This window comes from Trematomus bernacchii, unplaced genomic scaffold (genome assembly GCF_902827165.1).
Source record: "Trematomus bernacchii unplaced genomic scaffold, fTreBer1.1, whole genome shotgun sequence".
Lineage (NCBI taxonomy): Eukaryota > Metazoa > Chordata > Actinopteri > Perciformes > Nototheniidae > Trematomus > Trematomus bernacchii.
The window spans coordinates 1,275,599-1,295,697 of NW_022987447.1; the positions used below are offsets into that span (position 1 = coordinate 1,275,599).

Sequence of the window (20,099 nt, forward strand, 5' to 3'; positions counted from 1 at the left end):
CGCATTAATTAAATGCTTTCAGATGTTTAAATTGTCAGGAACGGTAATAACTGGAAATATAAGGTGCCGTTTTTCTTCTGTCCGCTGCAGGAAATAAATGAACACCTTATGTCGGGGGGAAATTACGTTTGTTCTCACATCCTCATTTTGCACGAGCTGTGTCAAGTTTAACTTGGCTCTGTCAGGGTTGGAGGTCATCAGGACCCAAACGCAGAATGAGGAGAAGGGGTACAAAGTATAACAAAAAGCAAGCTTTATTTAACAAAAGCCGATGGCAATGAAAAAACCTTAAAGTGTACCTATCATGCTATTTTTAGGCATATATTATGGGTCTCAGATATATAAAAATAAATAAAAACATGTCTATGATGTGTTTTTCTCAAAATACAAACATCATGCATTTTAGACATCCCTCATACCCCTCTATTACAGCCCTGTTTAGAGAAAAACGGATTTTGGGTCCTTAGCTTGAAAAAGAAAAAGAGGAGGCGGAGCTAATGCCTGATCAGAATTCTACCGGAGATAAAGTTAAATTCTGCTGTGATAAAACGCCATCCTGTTCTAAACCACATCAAGGATTATTTCTGAAACAGTATGGAGCTCAAATTATTTTTCTCTTGCGGGTTTACCACAAGGTGAGTTCCTTTTTTTATTTCCTGCTTTTTAAACACATGTGCTCTCCAGTACAGGTTAGTTCTGAGTGTTAGCTAGGCTTGCTAATGTAAACAAAGACCATATTACGTCCAAAACACGTCAGGCATTGTTTCTGGTAGCAACTCTCTGTGGGTCCACCATCCGAAATTACGTAATATCGGCAGCAAATCTGTATCCGCTCGTTGTACCCCCGTTTTAAAAAGATGTGGGTACAGAGGAAAAGAGAAAGGGTTTTATTTTCTGACGCTGCGTGAGTTCCCCGACACACCGGGGACACATATTTATGTATAAAAGACATCCAAAAGTGCATTTTGCATGATAGGTCCCCTTTAAATCCATAAACTGGTAGCATCCGGACATCGGGCATGAAGGCGGCAAAGGCCGTGGCGGGGAAACTCTGGGGGCCGGGTACAAGGACGGGCATGACAACGGCGGGACAGCTCCGGAGGACTGGCAGGATTCGTAGCCAGCGGGACCACCAGCGGGACAGGAGCCGGCGGGACCACCGGCAGGACAGGAACAAGAAACGGTGGCGGGCCTCATCTTGCGGAGATGGAACTCCAACCCCCCCGTGTCCTGTCGGAGGTCCTGCCGGCTCCTGTCCTGTTGGAGGTCTTGCCGACCCCAGTTCCTGATCTGTCGGCGGTCCCATTTACTGTTCCTTCGGGGGTCCGGACTCCAGCCCCTTCTCCATCGGGGGTCCTGCCGACTCAAGCCCCTTCACTTCCGGGGGGACCACCGGCGGGACAGGAACAGGAAACGGTGGCAGCCGGGACCCCCGGCAGAACAGGTGGTTGGCTGGTGACGGTGGGACCTGAGTCGACCCCTACGGAGAAGGGACTTGAGTCGGCGGGACCACCAACGGAGAAGGGACGTGAGTCGGCGGGACCCCCAACGGAGAAGGGACGTGAGCAGAACATGATGTTGGCATTCACAGCAGAGGAAGTGAAAGCGTTGATAGTTTGGAGATGGAACTCGTGGTTTTTGTTGATAGATGTGGTTAATTTTGCTTTCATTAAAGCCTTTCTAAAATGTGTTCAGTGGATGAGATCAACAACATGTTAGTAATAACATGAACACAATAAACAGAACGTCTGGCTAAATGAATAAAGTGATCTAAAATTCAGTCTGATCATCATATGTTGTAAATCAAATCAAATAAAACCACACCCACACAATTTAGTTTTGGAGTGTAAAGGCCCTGACACACCAAGCAGTCACCAGAGAACTCGCCGATGCCGACTGTTGCGTCGCCGTGTTCTCCTGCGTCTTGGCCATGTGTCGCACTGGAACACACCGCAAAGACTTCAGCCGAGCACGTACGAACTGCGCATGCGTGAGTGGCAATAACTCTCCTTACCAGCAGGCGGCGGTAGTGTGTATTCGTCATTCATAAGAGGCAACAACCGGAAGACAGAGAAGAAGAACAGACTGCGCGATATAAACAAACAACAAATAGCGTGTGCGTTCCATTTTCACTCTCGTCCATCGAAAACATGTTTCGTGCGGTACTGGAGCTATCAGCCATTGGAGTGTTGCTTGTGGAAGACATTCTCAAGCAACCGTTTCGCTTCTCATGCACTGATTCGCTAGCTGAACAGCCAATCAGAGTGATTTCTTTGTCCGACTGCCTGTGGCCGACGCACGGCTGATTCAACATGTTGAGTCGGCCATGAAAGGCCAAATAAGGCGTGTCACGGCCGACGGTGTGGGACACACTAAATTGAGTTTGGGCGACAGGGCACGCTTCGTCGTCCGACTAACGAAAACGGCCGATTTCGGCCTGGTGTGTCAGGGCCTTTAAAGTGCTATTACAAAAAACCAACCCAATAATGCTTTATTCCTCATGACTCATGTTCAATGATATACAAATATGAACTGAAAGAAAACACTGTAACAGTTGTAAAGAGGGAGTGGAGAGCAACACAATGCTCTACAACAAGCTGAATAAGTCATAATCCTGGGGAATAATAATAGATACTTTTTCTAATATTTATCATTTTACCAACGGTTTATTTCCTACCTTACACATACCACACTCTTTAAATTGAGTTGATTCTTACATATTTGTTGTACAGCTTGTGAAACTTATTTTTTAATGTTATTTTGTTTTCACCTGACATATGATATTAAATTAACTGTTTTTATGGTAGTGTATCTCAACTTGAAAACATAACCTTCTATATCAATTGTACAATTATATCATTTTTATAACACTGATTGATCTTGAAACTAGCATTATGCAATCTTGTCATCATTTTCGTTTCGTTATCGCTGCATAATAGGGGAGGTTTCTTCATTAGCAATTTGTTGGCTTCTTACCTCTCTTGTGCAATGTTCTAACTTTCTCTTAAATTCTTTATGCTTTTTAAAATGTTAAACATATATATGTACAATCAAACAACATTTTTTTAATGCTAAAAAGGAATCCGAGGAGTAATAGTTTATATCTTTATCTTATAACTGTTGAATAATATCTATATTGTTGCTATTGTTGTGTTTATTTCATTTTTTTTAACCATTATCCATTTAAACCTATTGTTGTATACTTCGGCCCATCTGTGGGAATTTTGTGTTGAACAAGAAAATGTATTAAATATTTTGAAAAGAAAATATTTTGAAAAGAAACCTATTGTTTTGTATATCTGTGCACCCATTATCCCAGCGGTTCTGTGTATATTCTTTGTGCTCCACCCCCTCCAGAACACTAGGTGGCGGTAAACGTGTTGTGCAATTGAAATCTTCACTAAAGCGGCAGAAGAAGAAAGAAGTCCTGACAGCCAGTGCATTCTGGGATATGTCATGCACAATAATGGCGGTCAATCAGCAGACTTGCAATTCTCTTACACTAACGTCTCTATTTTTAGCATTTCTTCTCCAAACGTGTCGGACTTTTGCCGAAGAATTGAATTGGGATGAGAATGGCTACGTGTTGTACTGCCCGTGCATGGGTAACTCACTTTTTGTAGCTGATACTTTTATATTTTAAATTCATGTTGCATGAAAACAGTAGAGCTAGCGAAGCCCAGACTTAAGACGTCCTATAGTTTACAGTGGAGGTCTGTGGAGGCTCATGATGCAGAAACATGTCGCACGACCTGGGGTGAAATACAGTGCAAGAAAAGCAAAGATTTTCTAATGTTTCTATATCAGAATAACAAAAGAAGCATATATTTAGATGTCATTCTAATCTGTGGTGTAAGAAAGTTAGCAGCTAACTGAGTGGAGTTTATTTCTTTTTTTAATAAGTACCAACAACATAGCTTTCAGAGTCTTCAAATAATACAATCCAGAAGGCACAGGTGCATACAGAAGACAAGAATAAACATAACGAAAATTGACAAAACTCATTGTCAAATGTAGGGTTTGCTTTTATAAATGTGGATTTATGAATTTAAAATCTACACAGAATAACAATATTATTGACAAAAAAATTATCTATATGGTTGTCTAAAGTTAGTCCATGAATTTTTAATTTTTTTTGAACAATTTGGTAAATCGCACATTTTGGAAAAGCCTACTGAGTGGAGCTTAGGACAAGCAGTGTGTAATACTGAGAGTAATAATAGAAGCACAACGTCCCCTCCAGTCAGTCAGGTGTCCACTTTCTGGAAGAAGAGGTATAACGTTTACTGTTGATGCTGAGAGCATAAAGTGCCCACTGTTATTGTTTAGGTCGCTTTGGAAACCAGGCAGATCACTTCCTGGGATCTCTGGCCTTTGCCAAGATGTTGAACCGAACCCTGGCAGTCCCTCCCTGGATAGTGTACCGCCACCACACCCCCCCGTACACCAATGTGAGTACAGGCAGAGAGCAGCACACACTGACAGACACACAGCATTTATCAGAGAGAGAGCTTCCAAAGGGACATCTGAGTGTTTAAGCAGCCAATTCATAATAATCATAATAAAAACATAACATGAGGACACAGATAGGATCAACTGGGTGTCTGATTTAGAATCTGTATTTAGCTATGTGCAATATGTCATTTTACTATTGTTATCTAGCTGCTATTACAATACTTTCTTCATGCTACAATTGACTTATTTCATGAATACTGCTGTTGTTACTTACTTACCTACCTGAATGTGTGCTTCTTTAAATTGTAAAAATTAAATATTATGTGAATGCCTTTCATCTTATAGTGTTTTATTTTTTGTCTCTATCTATATTTTTGCTGTAAATATGTAAATGTCCCCTCTGTGGGACAAATAAAGAATTCTGATTCTGATGTATTGGATATACAGTCATGATAGTGTCCCGTAATGTATTATGTCCTACATAAGTGGGCATTTCAAGTAGATATAGTTTAAAGCTATACAGTAAGGTGTTGCACACTTAACTGTACACTGAAAATATATAAAGGGATGGGAATCCTTACTGGACCCAGTATTACCTGTCACCAATTTATCGATGCTTCTTAATGTTTTGGCTTCTCAATTGTATATAAAATGACACATGGCTACTTTTCATGAATTAATGCCAAATTGAATGGAGACTGTTCGCTCTGGTCTTACCATTTTGACAATAACAAAGCATTGGAATATGACCGCCTTATTATTTATAGCTGAATAAATGCTGCTTCATTCCGTTGTGTTCTCTCCAGGTCCATGTTCCCTACAGTGAGTTCTTCCAGCTGGAGGCCCTGTCGGCCTACCACCGTGTGCTCAGTCTGGAGGCCTTCATGGAGAAGCTGGCCCCCAAACACTGGCCCTCCGGACAGAGAAAAGCCTACTGCTTTGAGACTGCTGCCCAGAGGAGTGCAGACAAGAAATCCTGCCCCATGAAGGTGAGACGAGTCAGTGTGATCCACCAGTGTCAGGTATCTAAGGAGAAGTATATTTCTCTGATTACAGGTGTATCTCAATAAATTAGAATGATGTGGAAAAGTTCATTAATTTCAGTAATTCTATTTAAAAGGTGAAACTAGGGTTGGGAACCGAAACTCGGTTCCAGATGAGAACCGATAAGAAAATGCCGGGTACCCATACAAAATACACAATTTTGGTTCTGCTTAACGGTTCCTAAACGCGGTAGACCCTGTATTCCACCGGGTCCGTCTGCGCCGCGGGTCCGTCTGCGCCGCGGGTCCCTCTGCGCTGCGGTGACCCGGTGGAATACAGCCAAGGTAAGGGCGGACTGGCCATCTGTGTGTTCTGGAGAATCACAGAACGGCCGGTCGTCAGCGGGCCGTTGACGGCCGGCTCGCCCTTAATTTTTTAAAACGGCATCATGTAAGTTGCGGCGACAGAGGTCCACAGTTGCCCCGCAGCGAGGCTCCCCCCGCCCTCCCGTAGACAGTTCACGAGCTCAGTCACTTCATAACACCACAGATGGGTCGCGGTAAACGCTCTAAAGTGAGGCTCCACTACACTAAAAAAGAAAAAGACAAGGCACAGTGTAATGCCTGTTAATAGCTTGCCACAGGCATAGCTCAGTTAAAATAAAGCACAGCTATTGTGCAATACATTTGTATTGCATGTATATTTTTTATTTGTAAAAATGTCAGTTAAAGCTTAAAAGAATAAAGATATTTTTGTTATCTAAACGTTTGACCTCTTTCTTTTACAATTTTGGAATCGAAACGGGGAATCGATCAGAATCGGAATCGATACATTTCAAACGATACCCATCCCTAGGTGAAACTCATATATCATATAGATGAATTTCACACAAAGTGAATTATTTCTAGCGTTTATTTGTTTCAATCTTTATGATTAAGGCTTACAGCTAAAGAAAACCCCAAATTCAGTTTCTCAGAAAATTTGAATATTACATAAGAGCAATGAAAAAACGTATTTTTAATACAGAAATGTCGGCCTTCTGAAAAGTTTGTTTATGCTCTCGGTACTTGGTTTGGCCTCCTTTAGCATGAATTACTGCATCAGTCTGTGGCTCTGCTGAGGTGTGACGGAGCACAGGGTGCTTCGATAGCGGCCTTCAGCTCGTCTGCGTTGTTGTAGGGTGTTGTCTTCCCCTTGACAATACCCTATTAAGGTTCAGCTCAGGCCAGTTTGCTGGCCAATCAAGCACAGTAATTCCATGGTCATTAAACCAGGTATTGGTGCTTTTGGCAGTGTGGGCAGGGGCCAAGTCCTGCTGGAAAATGAAATCAGCATCTCCATAAAGCTGGTCATAAGAAGAATGTTGAAATGCTTTATTTATTGTTATGGTTCCAAATATTTGTCAAAATGTGCTTTTTAGTTAATCTACTTGTTATCTGTATTTTAGCTTCTTGGTTTAACTTTATTCTAAATTAAGTCTCTCCCTCAATGTCTTTCCAAGTTAAATTAAAGAATGAATAAAATGAGCCTCATTTGAGAGAAGGTGCTACAGAGCCTGAGCCTGTGTCAGTATTGATGTGAGGGTGAAATGCTGCCCCCTGGTGGCTCATGGGAACACGCTCAGAACCATGTTGTTGCTGTTACACTGTCTTTGCTCTGATGTGGGCCAATGGTTCTGATTGATTTCCAGGATGGGAACCCGTTTGGTCCATTCTGGGACAACCTGGGTGTGGAGTTTGACCAGTCTGTGTTGTTCGGTGGTATTTCCTTCAGTGCCCACCACCATCTTCAGTGGATTAAGAAGTGAGTACACTACTGTAGACCTGTTTAGGATTACCAGGGGCCGGGCCCGCCCATCCAGGATTTGGGCCCGCCCAGGAGAAATCAGGGCTGAATAAAACATTTACATTTTTTTATTATTATGTTTATTGTTGTTATTTGTAGGGCTTTGTCCTAATATTTATTTTTGTATAAAACTATGTTGAAAGATTAGTATAATATCATTTTTTTAATTTTGCTAGGAAATTCTCAATGAAAGTCTGCGCGCGAGACCGGGTCGAGTGTGGGTTTTTTTTAAGTGTGTTTTTTTTTAAGTGAGATACGGCACAGCAGCCTGTCAGTTTACTCAGGCTAGGTTAGTTTGGCTATTATCATGTATATTTATCTGCAACAATGGATATCAGGAAGTGGTTCACAAACAAAAAGAGCTCACAAAAGGATGGCAACTCAGCGCCAGATGCAGGCACTTTAGAAGAAATCAGTTACGTTACCAACGAGCTAGCAAGCCAGCCAGGGACAGCATCTTTAAAATAACTGTTACATAAAGAAAAACACACAAGGGAGGCTGGCAATCAATTATATTTTGAAGATAAATTGACTCTCAAGCCCTCTCACAAACTCCTACTCTGTGCGCAAGCAGACCGCTGCACACGCTCTCTCCCTCGCTCAACCTCGCTCAACCTCTCTCTCTCTCTCTCTCTCTCTCTCTCTCTCTTTCTCCCTCGCTCAACCTCTCCACCCTGTGTGCGCTCAAGTTTGCCTGTGTACTCGCTCAAGTTAGCACAGCGTTACAAATGTGCCACAAAACCAACCAATAGATGTATAATAAGACCGTCAACAGCCTGATGGCAACCTATAACCCCTCAGATCAAAGATATGATTGGAGACGAAAACAGCCAATCACAGCAGTTTTGCAACATTTTAGAATAGAATAAAATAAAATATGATATATATTAAAAATGTTTCAATATAAGCTTAAGAAGTTAAAGTAAATTGTCTATTTAAAAAAATTGAATACAAATATTTATATAAATATCAGTAAACCGGTCAGCTGCCTACATCTATTTAAGACCCCAAAAAAAATGCTATATTTAGAATATTTTCAACACTTTACCTCACAGTCGGACAGCCCTTTCTGACAAGGAGCCAAAGCCGTTATCCCAGCTCTCTTCAAAGCAACCTGGACAAAAAACGTGTTATGCATGCCCAGCGAGATATGCATGCACCTCGCGGGAGCGCGCATAGCATAAAGCAAAAACTCCCAGACATGTCAATGATCTGTACGGCAAAGTACGGTTTGGAAACTATATCATTTCCTTTTGGAGGGCATGCATAACACGGCAAACACCAGAGCCTCGCTGCGGGGAAACTTTGGCGCTGTTCCGAGTTTGTTCTAATCTGTAAAAATGACAGACTGCTTTCAGAATTTTCCGTCATTGTTAAAAAAGATATTCGGTTAACGCAACCACTGCTGTCCCAGCAACATCAGTACCAAGCGAGAGAGTTTTTTCCACAGCAGGGGATATTGTAAACGCCCAAACATCCCAGCTTCTACCTGGAAATGTGGACATACTGATGATGATGATGCTGAGTTAGTGAGTTTGAGTTGAATTACTTGAAAAACTAAAGTGAAACTTGATTTATTTTATTCTGGGGTCTGATTATTCAATTTCCTTGTTTATTTGTGAGATGCAGTGGCACAAAGAAAATGCCTGGCTGTTCTTGTTCCAGTCTGTTACTGTCACTTTGTTTTTGACACTTACTATCCTACTAAAATGCTGTACAAATCCGATTTATTATTTAATAAAGAAAACATGTTCAAGTAAAAAATAAATACATTTAAAAATAAATATTTCCCCCAAATTTGTTGTTAAAACATTTTTTTTCTTTATTTTTCAATATCGCGATAAATACCGTACCGTGGACTTGTTATCGTGATATTATCGTACCGTGAGTTTTTGGTATCGTTACATCCCTAACAAACATCCAAACTATTCCTTTAATGGCATACTGTAGTCTACAGCAGGGGTTCCCAAAGTGGGGGTCGCGAGATGATTACAAAATAAAAATTAAATTATTATTAATAATAACGTGTGCATAGACATTTTTCAGGGGCGGACTAGCCATCTGTATAATTTCCCCGCAGCGAGGCTCCCCCGTTGACAATCCACTAGCGCAGTGTTTCTCAAACTTTTTCATACCAAGGACCACCTAACTCCACAAATATCCCAAAACAATAGGCCTGCTTACCACTCCAACAGTACATAACAGCCTAATAATGACAGCTTAACCTTCTCTACATCGCCTCGTTCACACAATAAACCAACAATACAAATACAACTACAGATTATATAAGCATTTAGTTCAAATGCGATTTAAAATGCTCTCAGGTTTTACACCTCTTATGAAATGTAGACTACATTTATTACCGCATGTAGTACGACACAAACCTCCGCTGTGGATTTTCAAAACAAAATACAGTAAAAGTATGGTCGCAGGCCCAAGTTTAACTCTCTGAGGCCTGCATGGTCTGCCTACAAAACAAAAATAAAAAAACGTTTATGCAGCCCCAACAACAGCCTCTGATCATCAACAGACTTCATGCAGTGCTTCATTGGATGCATATATTAGATAATAATCTCTATCTCACTCCTAACGCATCTAAATCTACTTTCAGCATGGATAAATGTTCATAAAATACATCCATTTGTTTTATATGCTTCTTGAAATCCTAAAAAACACATCGTTCTTCTAGAACAGATTACAAATCGCCTGAAAATGGTACAAACAAGTGGCAACATGTTTGACGAAGGTGTTGCGCTGGGCTATATCATGCAATCAAAAGTGAAACTTAAACAAGCTCCATTGCGGAGTGTGAAGCCGAGAATTGAGCGGCCCGACCAAGCAAGGAGGCAGAGGCAGAGAGTTCAAATATAACCCGGTGTGGGCATTTATTAAATCACAGACACATGATTCACAGCCTCAATATTGCTGTTCCCGTGAGCACAGTCACCAGCCACAAGGATCTCACACACACTACCACAAACAGAAAACACAGAGCCTAAATACCCACACTAATTAACCCAACAAGACACAGGTGAGGGGGGAGGAGACAACACAGGGCACCAGGTGAACATAATCAGGAGCAGCAGAAAAAACGGGAGGGGGAACACTTTTCAAAATAAAACACATGTGCAATATACAAGGCCTGAAGCCGTCAGTCCACAGTGACGAAGTTATCTTCGTCACACGGAGATATTCCCGCGAGAGTGCGGAAAACTTAAATTAATTCACCCCCCCCCCCCCCCCCCCCCCCCCCCGTTGACAGGGGTCGCCAGTCTCTGGCACTGTTATTTTGGTGAAAAGTTTGGGAACCCCTGGTCTACAGTATAGAACATCTACAGTCGAATATATTTATTTATATACTATTACAATACACATTATTACAGTATTTCAAATTCTACATTCTGTTTTTATCTTATCTTACTCTATATGTATATAGTTTACTCATACATTACATCACTTTACTTTCTTTGCGACCCCTTAAAGCGCTTTACATCAGCATTTACCCCAGTAAAAAACAGCTTCTCTTCATCCTTCTGCTGTGTTCTAGGTTCCCCCCCTCGGAGCACCCGGTCCTGGCCCTGCCGGGGGCTCCTGCTCAGTTCCCGGTGACGGAGGAGCATGTGAGCCTGCAGCGCTACGTGGTGTGGTCAGACAGCATGGTGGAAGAGGGGGAGAAGCTCATCGCTGCCCTGCTGACCCGGCCCTACGTCAGCCTTCACCTGAGGATCGGCAGCGACTGGGTGAGATGTTTATCACAACTCATAAGCTAAGTTTGGACATATAAGGTTGTTCACAGATATATATGATCTCTCCTCTGGTTCACTGAGAAATTAAATCAGCAACACTAACAACATCATTTGTTTTCTACAAAGCCTGAGATATGTTTCGCTAAATGTTATTCATTAAGATAAGCATGCCTTATTTTATTGAGGAAATGCACTTGTATCAAATATTTAACCTTTCACAAAAAACACTTGTCCTCCTTGAATTTAAAATTGTATTGATCATGTAAACCAACGTGTATGAGTGTTCTATTTCATCCTTACTGACCGCCAGAGGCAGTGCTTAGCACTGGATATCTTCTGTCTCGCGCATGCGCAGGTCGAATATTTATGTCAACAATGTCACGTGTGACCTCGTATGACCCCGGAAGGCATAAGTTCCGGTAGGGGTGTAACGGTATCCGTATTCGTCCCGTACCATCACGGTTCGGACGTCACGGTTCGGTGCACGCAGTCACACGACGAATACGCCTTTTTTTTACGAGTGGGAAAAAAAGTCTGTCATTCAGGGCAGTATCCACTACACCAGTGGTTCTCAACTGGTGGGTCGCGACCCAAAAGTGGGTCGCGGACCCGTTTCGAGTGGGTCGCGGATGTGTGAGTGAAGAAAAAAAAGTTGAAAAATAAAATTGAATTTTTTTTTTTTTTTTTTTTTGGGGGGAAAAACTCAAACTTTTATTTTGAAGGCCCGATTTTCTTCTCAGAGTGTACCAGAATGCGTAGTTTGTTAGTATTTCTAAAAATCTCCTGGGGGAGAATCCCCCAGACCCCCCTGCTGGGTTGGGTTTCAGCATGTGTGCCTATTTATATAGTTCAGCTTTGATTCCATCATCTCATTAAACCTTTTTTAAAAGCATACTTTAGTTCTGTGAAGGGATATAAGGGATATATGCACTGTACTTCACTTTTATTAATATTGTATGCTCAAAAGCGTATATATTACAGCACGATTTTTTGTTGAATAGATTTGAGTGCTTCAAAATGTTGGGTCGCGATGTATTGACCAAGTAAAAAGTGGGTCCCGAGGCCTGACCAGTTGAGAACCACTGCACTACACTATACATAATCCAGGGGGCGGTATTGCACCTAAAAGCTGTTTGCCAGCCGCCCTTAAACAACAAATGAAGAAGAAGAAGAAAACACAACAAAACGAACAAAATACAAGAAGAAGAAAAGTTAGTATTGCGAGTTCAGATAACACACAGGAGCTAGAAGACCCACCTGCTTCTTTTAAATCAGCTGTGTGGGAACATTGTTCGACAGCGGTGCGGTATGCTAATGGTAACACACGCCAAACATGCTAAATCATATCAGAAGGCTTCACCCAGATTTGGCAATCACCGGAGCCCGGCAAAAGACAACAGCAGTTCAACAGCTTATCCCCGCTGTTTTTAAGAAGCCAATAGACATGCAAGCCGAGAGACCAAAATAAATAACGGAAGCTTTTGGCATATGTTTTTCAACGGCTATGCGCCCTTATGCAATAGTGGAGGACCCCGGCTTTTATTGATTGTGATTGAAACACTATCTTATTATTTATTTTGTAATATTTTCAAGACATTCTTTTTCGTTTTACAGCTTATTGAACCTTTTTGTTTGACATCAGCCATTATAGATAATATGGCCATCTGAGTGTGTGTATGGTACTGTTTGTGGTTTGTTTTTAACTGTGTAATAAAGTTAATTATTCAAAATGTTAGAGTTCCTTATTTTTAAACTGACACTTCAAAATAAATAAATAACAAACCTGGAATTATGCATTTGGGACTTTTTGTTGCTTTTTCTTGTTGTACCGAACCCGTACCGAACCGTGACCCCCAAACCGAGGTACATACCGAACCGTGAATTATGTGAACCGTTAAGTTCCGGTGTTGTCAACGAGTTCAGTCCTTTTTCATCTTCTCGCTGTACAGGTTACTACTTTATGAGTAGAAGCCAAGCTAGCCTATTAAAATGTCGATTATTCAAGCTCATCGCTACCTTTAGCCTTGTGATCATCTCGATCGGAGCTGCGGGCCAAAACGCTCGCCCTCCAAAGGCTGCTACGAGCTGTCCCCCTCCCAAGGGAGGGGACCGCAGTGTTCACCGCTTGGACTCCCAGGAGCTCCGGACCGGTAAAGAGCGGACGCTCCTGCACGTCAGTCGGTGAGATCGCTGCCATTCTTTCTGATTGTGAGCTAATTTGTGCTATCTATACTCAAGAGGCGCTTTCACACCGCAGTACTTTTCCCACAAAGGTTCATCAGAACTTAGTTCATGAGAACTCTTTAGTTCTCATGAAGCCGCTGACGTCACTTCTTCTTCTTCTGCTTTGGGTTTACTGGCAGGCCGCAAACAACTTCACGGCGTATACTGCCACCCGAAGTCCCCGGCCGGAAGTCCCCGGAGTTGGGGGCTGGCTTCAGTAGAAGCTGCTGGGACTCCCAGCAGCTTCTACTGAAGCCTTCCGAGTAGAACGCCGACACCTCCTCATCTCCACCGCTCCCATGTTTTATTTTGTGTTGCCATAAGTTAGTCTCTCTGCGTTTGTGCGCTGGGCTAATGCTAATGCTAGTAATGCTAATGCGAGGATAATAAAATGGCGGCTTCACAAAACTTTTTAGGAGTTTTACGGGGCGTGGTTTGCAATCCGCCCAGCCAATCAGAAATAGGAACCTTTTTCTCCCACGAAAGTCCCTGCTCTCTAGCAGGGACGGAAAAGGGGGTAAAAAGGTTCTCATTAACTCATTTTAGTTCCGGCTCTTTTTGGTGTGAACGCAACATTTCGGAACTATATCGGAACTAAAGTGGGAAAAGTACTGCGGTGTGAACGCGCCTAAGCTTATAGATAATTGCTCCATCCTCCAGTTAGCTGAGTGCTCTCGCTCAAAGTAGCTAACTCGCTACTGCGCTAGTGAAGAGTGTCCTCGCTCCCCTCTCACTGCCCACAATTGGTTCATTACCCGTTCCATCCTCCAGTTAGCAGAGTGCTCTCGCTCAGGCTAACTCGCTACGGCGCTAGTGAAGAGAGTGTCCTCGCTCTCCTCTCACGGCATATATACTGTTAACTGACTTGTTTTTTGTTACCCCAGTTAGCAGAGCGCTCACGCTATACACTATTGTGCTAGTGAAGGGAGTGCCCTCACTCCGCTCTCACTGCATATATTGTGTCCTGGCCCGGTTATTTACAGTCAGCGGAGTGCTCTCGCTCAGACTGACGATTTCCTCCCGGGGTCATATTTATCCCGCATTTATCCCGATTTCTGACTAAATCTGATTTGTGAGTCACGACCTGTTTAATTCTAACATAACGCTCCAAATGTTACTGTTTCCACTCGGACTTCAATACAGCTACACCATTATTTGGTTTCCATGGTAACGCGTCTCTTTAGTAGCGCACGCAACTGAAAGTCTGAGAGGGTGTTCAGCATGGTGAGGAAGATGGTCACAGAAAACAGAACAAGAATGGACAACTCTACCCTCTGCTCACTCCTTTCCTGTAAATTAAACTATACAGGTCCAGCCCACACATGACAGCGCAGTTGCTCCATCATTCCATCTCTTCTTTTTTCCTGCTCAATACGCTCTTGTTTGACAAGCTGAATGTTGACTGGTGTTTGACTGAAGTAAGCGCACTTTTTTTGATCACACTCTCTGTGAAAAGCTCCAGTTATTAACTCCGGTATTTACAAAGCTGTCATCTCCACATTTGGAGAAAGTTACAAGCCGTTTGACAGCAGCAAATCTGCATATTTCACAGAAGGCTCGTTTAGTGGTTTTGCAAAGAATGAACCACTCTCTGTTTGTGTACCATTCTGCATTGAAGTACCTTTCTCTTTGCCCAAATAAGCTTTTATTTGCCCGTCTCAATGTCCCGACAACAAGCCTCCAAGCAGTCGGAACCAGCCTGTTTCGGTTCAAAGATGCCGGCGGTTTTGACAGTCTCTGCGGCCGCAGAGCTGCTGCTTTTGGGTTCATCTGGCTGCGCTGGTTCTATGGTTGAAGGGCCAGGCTCCGGAGTGGATGTCAGGGATGTGACATTCAAGTTGTTGAATTTCAGTTTAGTTTGACTGTATTTTGTTTTCTTATGCGCCGGTTCTTCTGACATGTTTGCAAGTTTATCTATCTAGGTTAACGACACACACAGAACAACGTAACAAATAAACAAATCTAAGCTTTTTTATTGGTTGTAATGTACATGGATACATTTGAATGGTGTGACAATGTCCTATTTGATTGGATTAAAATGTACATATTCTTCCTGTTATGTCTGCCTGCTTTATTTGACCTAATGCAAAGTGATCTGCTCCATCAAAATCAGTCGCATTGACCCGAAGACACATTTTGAGTTGTATACACTGTTTGAAAGAGGAGATTCCTAGCTTTCTAATGATATCAGGATTGTTGTTGTACTCCAAATATTAAGCAAAATATGTCACATTATATAATGACTGTCACCGAGTCATCATTTTGAGAAAAAGGCCTTTAAAGTTTCCTCTTCTCTGGAATCCATCGATCTGATTGATTAGTAGCGGAGCAAATGATTAAAGTAGTAACGGAGGGAAAATATTTTCGTTTGGATTGCTGAGGCCTGTACTACGAAGCTGGATTTTCGCTTAGCCGGCTAAATTCAGGGAAATCTCGGGCTTTCCGGTCCTACGACGCTGGTTCTCTTTTTAGCAGGCTAGATTTCCATGGTAACTTATGCTGAGCGGCAAACCTGCTCCGGAGCAGGTTAGGTGGCAGGCTAAGAGATCAACTCAGTGAAAGCACCGCCTGCTGACCAATCAGAGCTCCGTGTGCGGAGTTTAAAGCGATCAATTCATATTACAGGATAGAGGAAATAGAGAAAAACTGCCGTTGCAGGAAAGACGGCCGTGAAAATTAATAGAATATCCCCTCCCATCTTCAGAGCAATCTGACTATTATAATATTAGCGTTAAGAAAGCTTACTTAAATATCTGCCACGACATAAGTAACTGGATCAGAGTAACATTAAGTACAGTCCGCGGCACTGTGAGTGCAGACGTCGATGTGTCTCATTATCATTCATATCATATCACATCATATCACATCATAATGTATCATATATTTCCTTATCTGAGTCAGCTGAGCTGTATCTGGCCGTGCAACACTCACAGTGTCACATACTGTATGCAGAAGTATTATTTTAAGCAACACATTAAGTTGATGAAACACTCGAGTCAAATTCTCCTAATTAAAGTCAGATCCACTCCTGTCTTGGACGGGGCAGTGATATCATAAACCTGTTAATGTATACGCATTCAAACACTTTTTCTTTTACCAGCTGTATTCACCTTGCAGGTGCAGCTATGTGGCTTTTATCCTGGGTAAAGTGTTTAAGTCATGGATGTTTAAAGTTTAACTTCATATTTGACTAATATTAAAGTTCACTTTTCATTCAGGAAGTATGACGCTGCGCTGTCAGTACGCTTGTCCGTGTTTGAGATTGGTCGAATGCTCCAAATACCACCCCTTTCATGTGAACGCGCACCTAACTAGATAGGACACGGCTGGCTTGAGCGATCCACTTGATAACCAGCGTCGTAGTACAGTTTAGCGAGAGCGCGTATGTTTTGGCTTAGGCCAACCGGCTAACTCAAACATATCCAGGTTAGGTTGAACCAACTTCGTAGTACAGGCCTCGTGTGTGTGTGTGTGTGTGTGTGTGGTCGGTGGGGGGGTGGTTGTGTGTGTGTGTGTGTGTGGTCGGTGGGGGGGTGGTTGTGTGTGTGTATTTTTGCGTTTGTGTATATTGTGTTTGTTTCCCGGGGAAAACACTCACGAGAAACACCGGCTGTTCTTATGCCTGCTGTGACGTTAAGTTACTCCGTTCTCTGCTTGTAATTATGCCGTTACAAGCTTCAAAGTTGTATTTATCATCTGAATTTGCCGAAACAAGTTTAATATTCTAAAAGCCAAGACTTATATGATTATTTGAAATCAGATGAAAACAAACTGTAACGGACCCTGCCGTGTTATCTATGATTACTATACGCCTTACATTCATAATTTCAGCGGAGGGAGGGGAAGCGGCGCTGTGGAAGAGCAGAGTGGCGAGTGAGAGCTGTCATCTTCCCTTTACAAGCTTAAAAAATGCCTGTAGCTAATGAGATTTAATATAACAATCAAAAATAACAAAATATACACAGCTATATCAGATCGCGTTCTTTTTACATGCGACTTTAGAGTAGAGGGGAATTATTGAAACGGGATGTGTACAGTGTTCCGCGGCATCCGCTGCTGCGAAAATGTGGGTCAGGGCTGTAAAGTGGGGGGGCCAATGGCCCCCTGGCCCCCTTGCTTCCGGCGCCCTTGCTATGATTACTATACGCCTTACATTCATTATTTCAGTCAGAGGGAGGGGAAGCAGCGCTGCAGAGTGGCGAGTGAGAGCTGTCATCTTCCCTTTACAAGCTGTGTGATTTTGGAAATAAAAGTTTCATATTCTGAAAGCCAAGACTTTGTTTATTTAAAATCAAACCAAACACCCGAACACCGAAAAACTAATTTTTTACGCAAATTCATGTTTATTTTGAAATGAGCCGTTGCGACTTCCGACTGATTTCGATAGAGCGGGTCACATAGGAGATGACATTCCCATCTCAGACAACAACAAAACAAAAACAGAAGAAATAAAGATACAGTCGGTAGGATCACTTCAACATTTCACAAACAAAAATAGGTTGACAACCAAAAACCACCAAAAACACAACATGGCAAGCATATTTATTGTTCCTTTATCCCACTCTTCGTTAGAGCTAATTATTTCCCATTTCATGGTGTGATAAGCCTTTGATTTTTTCTGCCAATAATTTTTTTCAAAAATAAATATATTTTTGATCTATTCTTCAACCACCTTAAATTAAGATTACTCCTTGATTGACTTTTAAAAATATGTATTTTAGCCAGAAGAATAGTTGTATTTATTAACTGCGTGCGGTCTTCATCTAAAAGCCCAAATAAAATATTAAAGGGTGTAAATGTAAATTCAATATTTGCCGCCAAATAATTTGCAAAACATTATGATTTGTGTGGAAACATTTTCATTATTAAGATTTTTTTAGTTTGAACCTCTTTTCCTTTCTCTTTCTTGATCCTCCTTAGCAACGGTCATTACAGTCCTTGTCTGTTCTGGATTTACAACGTGTCACATGTTCTGAATTGACCAATCAGAACTTTATTTAGCCTCCGTATTGTTTATGGTTGAATGTGGGCCGCGAAAATGTGATTCTTAAGTGGGCCCTGAGTTGAAAAAGGTTGGGAACCGCTGAAATAGACTATTCGACTGCAACCCAGGCCTGTAACTCTGCCAAGAAGAAGCGGCCATCTCCTATCACATCTTAATCCTTTTGTTCTTTCCCCCTTACACAGCAAAACGCCTGCAAGATGCTGAAGAACGGTGAAGCAGGGCCTCACTTCATGGCCTCTCCTCAGTGTGTGGGCTACAGCCGCAAGACAGCGCTGCCTCTCTCCATGAACATGTGTCTGCCCGACCTGACGGAGATCCGCAGGGCCGTCAGGCTGTGGGTGAAGAACACCTCCGCCCGCTCCGTCTACATCGCCACCGACTCAGAGTCCCACAGCAGGGACATCCAAAAGCTCTTCAAGGGCAAGGTGTGTACAACCTCTGTGATGCATTCACATGTGTCATAAATTACTTCTGGCTTCATTTCTGTCATGTTATAACAATCAGAATGCTTAATTTATCCTGGGAGGATGAAATAAAATAAAAGATAAATACAAAAATGTAATGGACTAGCTTATTTTTGACTGTGCTAGTTGTCACAACTAGCACATTCTTTACACAGTCAACATGCCTTAACCCAGAAGACCTTAAGTCTGAGTCCAGATTTCCATGCAAACCACGCCATTTGTCTAAAATGGAAATATTACAGTTTTTGACACCAAGCATTTTAAGAATGTCCAAAAATTGTTTATTTGTGTTTTTCCAGGTGAAAGTGGTGAGTCTACAGCCCGACTCGGCCCAAATGGACCTGTACATCTTAGGCCGAGCCGAGCACTTCATCGGCAACTGTGTCTCCTCCTTCTCCGCCTTCGTGAAGAGAGAGCGGGACGTCCACGGCCTCCCATCATCCTTTTTTGGCATGGACAAGCCTGGGAAATTAAATCAAAAAGAAGAACTCTGAGAACAAAGGTCACATGGTCATCCTGGAGGACTGTAATGAGGAGGTTAGGGAACAAGTGGAAGGCAGAGAATATTTAAATGTGACATGAGGGTTCAGGAAGGCTGGTCCTGTTTTAGAATGGGTTTTAATGTGAGAAGGAGGAAGGGCTTATAAAGTATGATGCAGCATGTCAGTACTGTCTGAAAAGTGCTATGATATGGACACAGCTGCCACCAAGGAAAACTATTTTTGTCTGTTACCTGCTTGAAAATCCAGTATTTGCACCCTCCCAAGATTTTCCTTCCATAAGCCTGTGTTCCCTACATCAAAGCTAGTTTTCCTTACGATCAGGAAAACCAACAGATCCTCTAGCATTTCCTTTAGCTTCTGCCATAGTCTGTGCTGCCACCATGCTTTGCAATCCAGACATGTTCGCAGGACCTCTGGTGACCTCAGTGAACCCTGGAAAAGACGGCAGTGCCAGTGATCATGTTCCCTCCCTCTCTATTTTTCCCTCTTCTCTTTCTCTCTCCCCATCTTTCCACCCCTCCATGTCTTTTCCTGCTTGCTCTTTCCTTTCCTCTCTGCCCTCCATTCCAAGGAGAGCACAGTAACTGATCCTCCTGTACATACTAATTATAGGAAGGAAAAAGGAGACCGTTAACTGAACAGTATTGATATTCATTGAATGTGAAGAAATATATCAGGGAGGTTTTAGGATGACAAAAAAGTAGATTTGCACAGGTTAAATTGATTAAATGCGGTTGTGGAATGTGTGTCAAGCTAATTGTGTTCCTCTGTGGGAAAGCAGTGAATGCAATGATTTTTAAGTCGAATGTTTTGTATAATGTTTTCCACCATTAAAGTGATGCACACTATTTGTTTTTAAGTACAAACCGCCTCT

At 42.3% G+C, this 20,099-nt stretch overlaps 1 protein-coding gene across 1 annotated transcript; it reads left to right on the top strand.

The window, feature by feature from the left end:
* The first annotated feature begins 3,450 nt into the window (after nt 1–3,450).
* pofut1 (protein O-fucosyltransferase 1) lies at nt 3,451–20,091 on the top strand. Its single transcript, XM_034142592.1, has 7 exons — nt 3,451–3,605; nt 4,330–4,451; nt 5,262–5,444; nt 7,130–7,242; nt 10,832–11,024; nt 18,441–18,683; nt 19,022–20,091. Exons 1-7 carry the CDS (start codon nt 3,452–3,454, stop codon nt 19,214–19,216), a joined length of 1,203 nt encoding a protein of 400 aa, XP_033998483.1. The 5' UTR covers nt 3,451; the 3' UTR covers nt 19,217–20,091.
* The last annotated feature ends 8 nt before the right edge of the window (nt 20,092–20,099 follow it).

Excerpts from the sequence above, each read along its gene's own strand:
- pofut1 (XM_034142592.1), top strand. The coding sequence starts at position 3,452 with ATGTCATGCACAATAATGGCGGTCAATCAGCAGACTTGCAATTCTCTT. Across the intron at positions 3,606-4,329 it reads GTTGTACTGCCCGTGCATGG|GTCGCTTTGGAAACCAGGCA; the intron begins GTAACTCACTTT and ends GTTATTGTTTAG. Across the intron at positions 18,684-19,021 it reads AAAAGCTCTTCAAGGGCAAG|GTGAAAGTGGTGAGTCTACA; the intron begins GTGTGTACAACC and ends GTGTTTTTCCAG.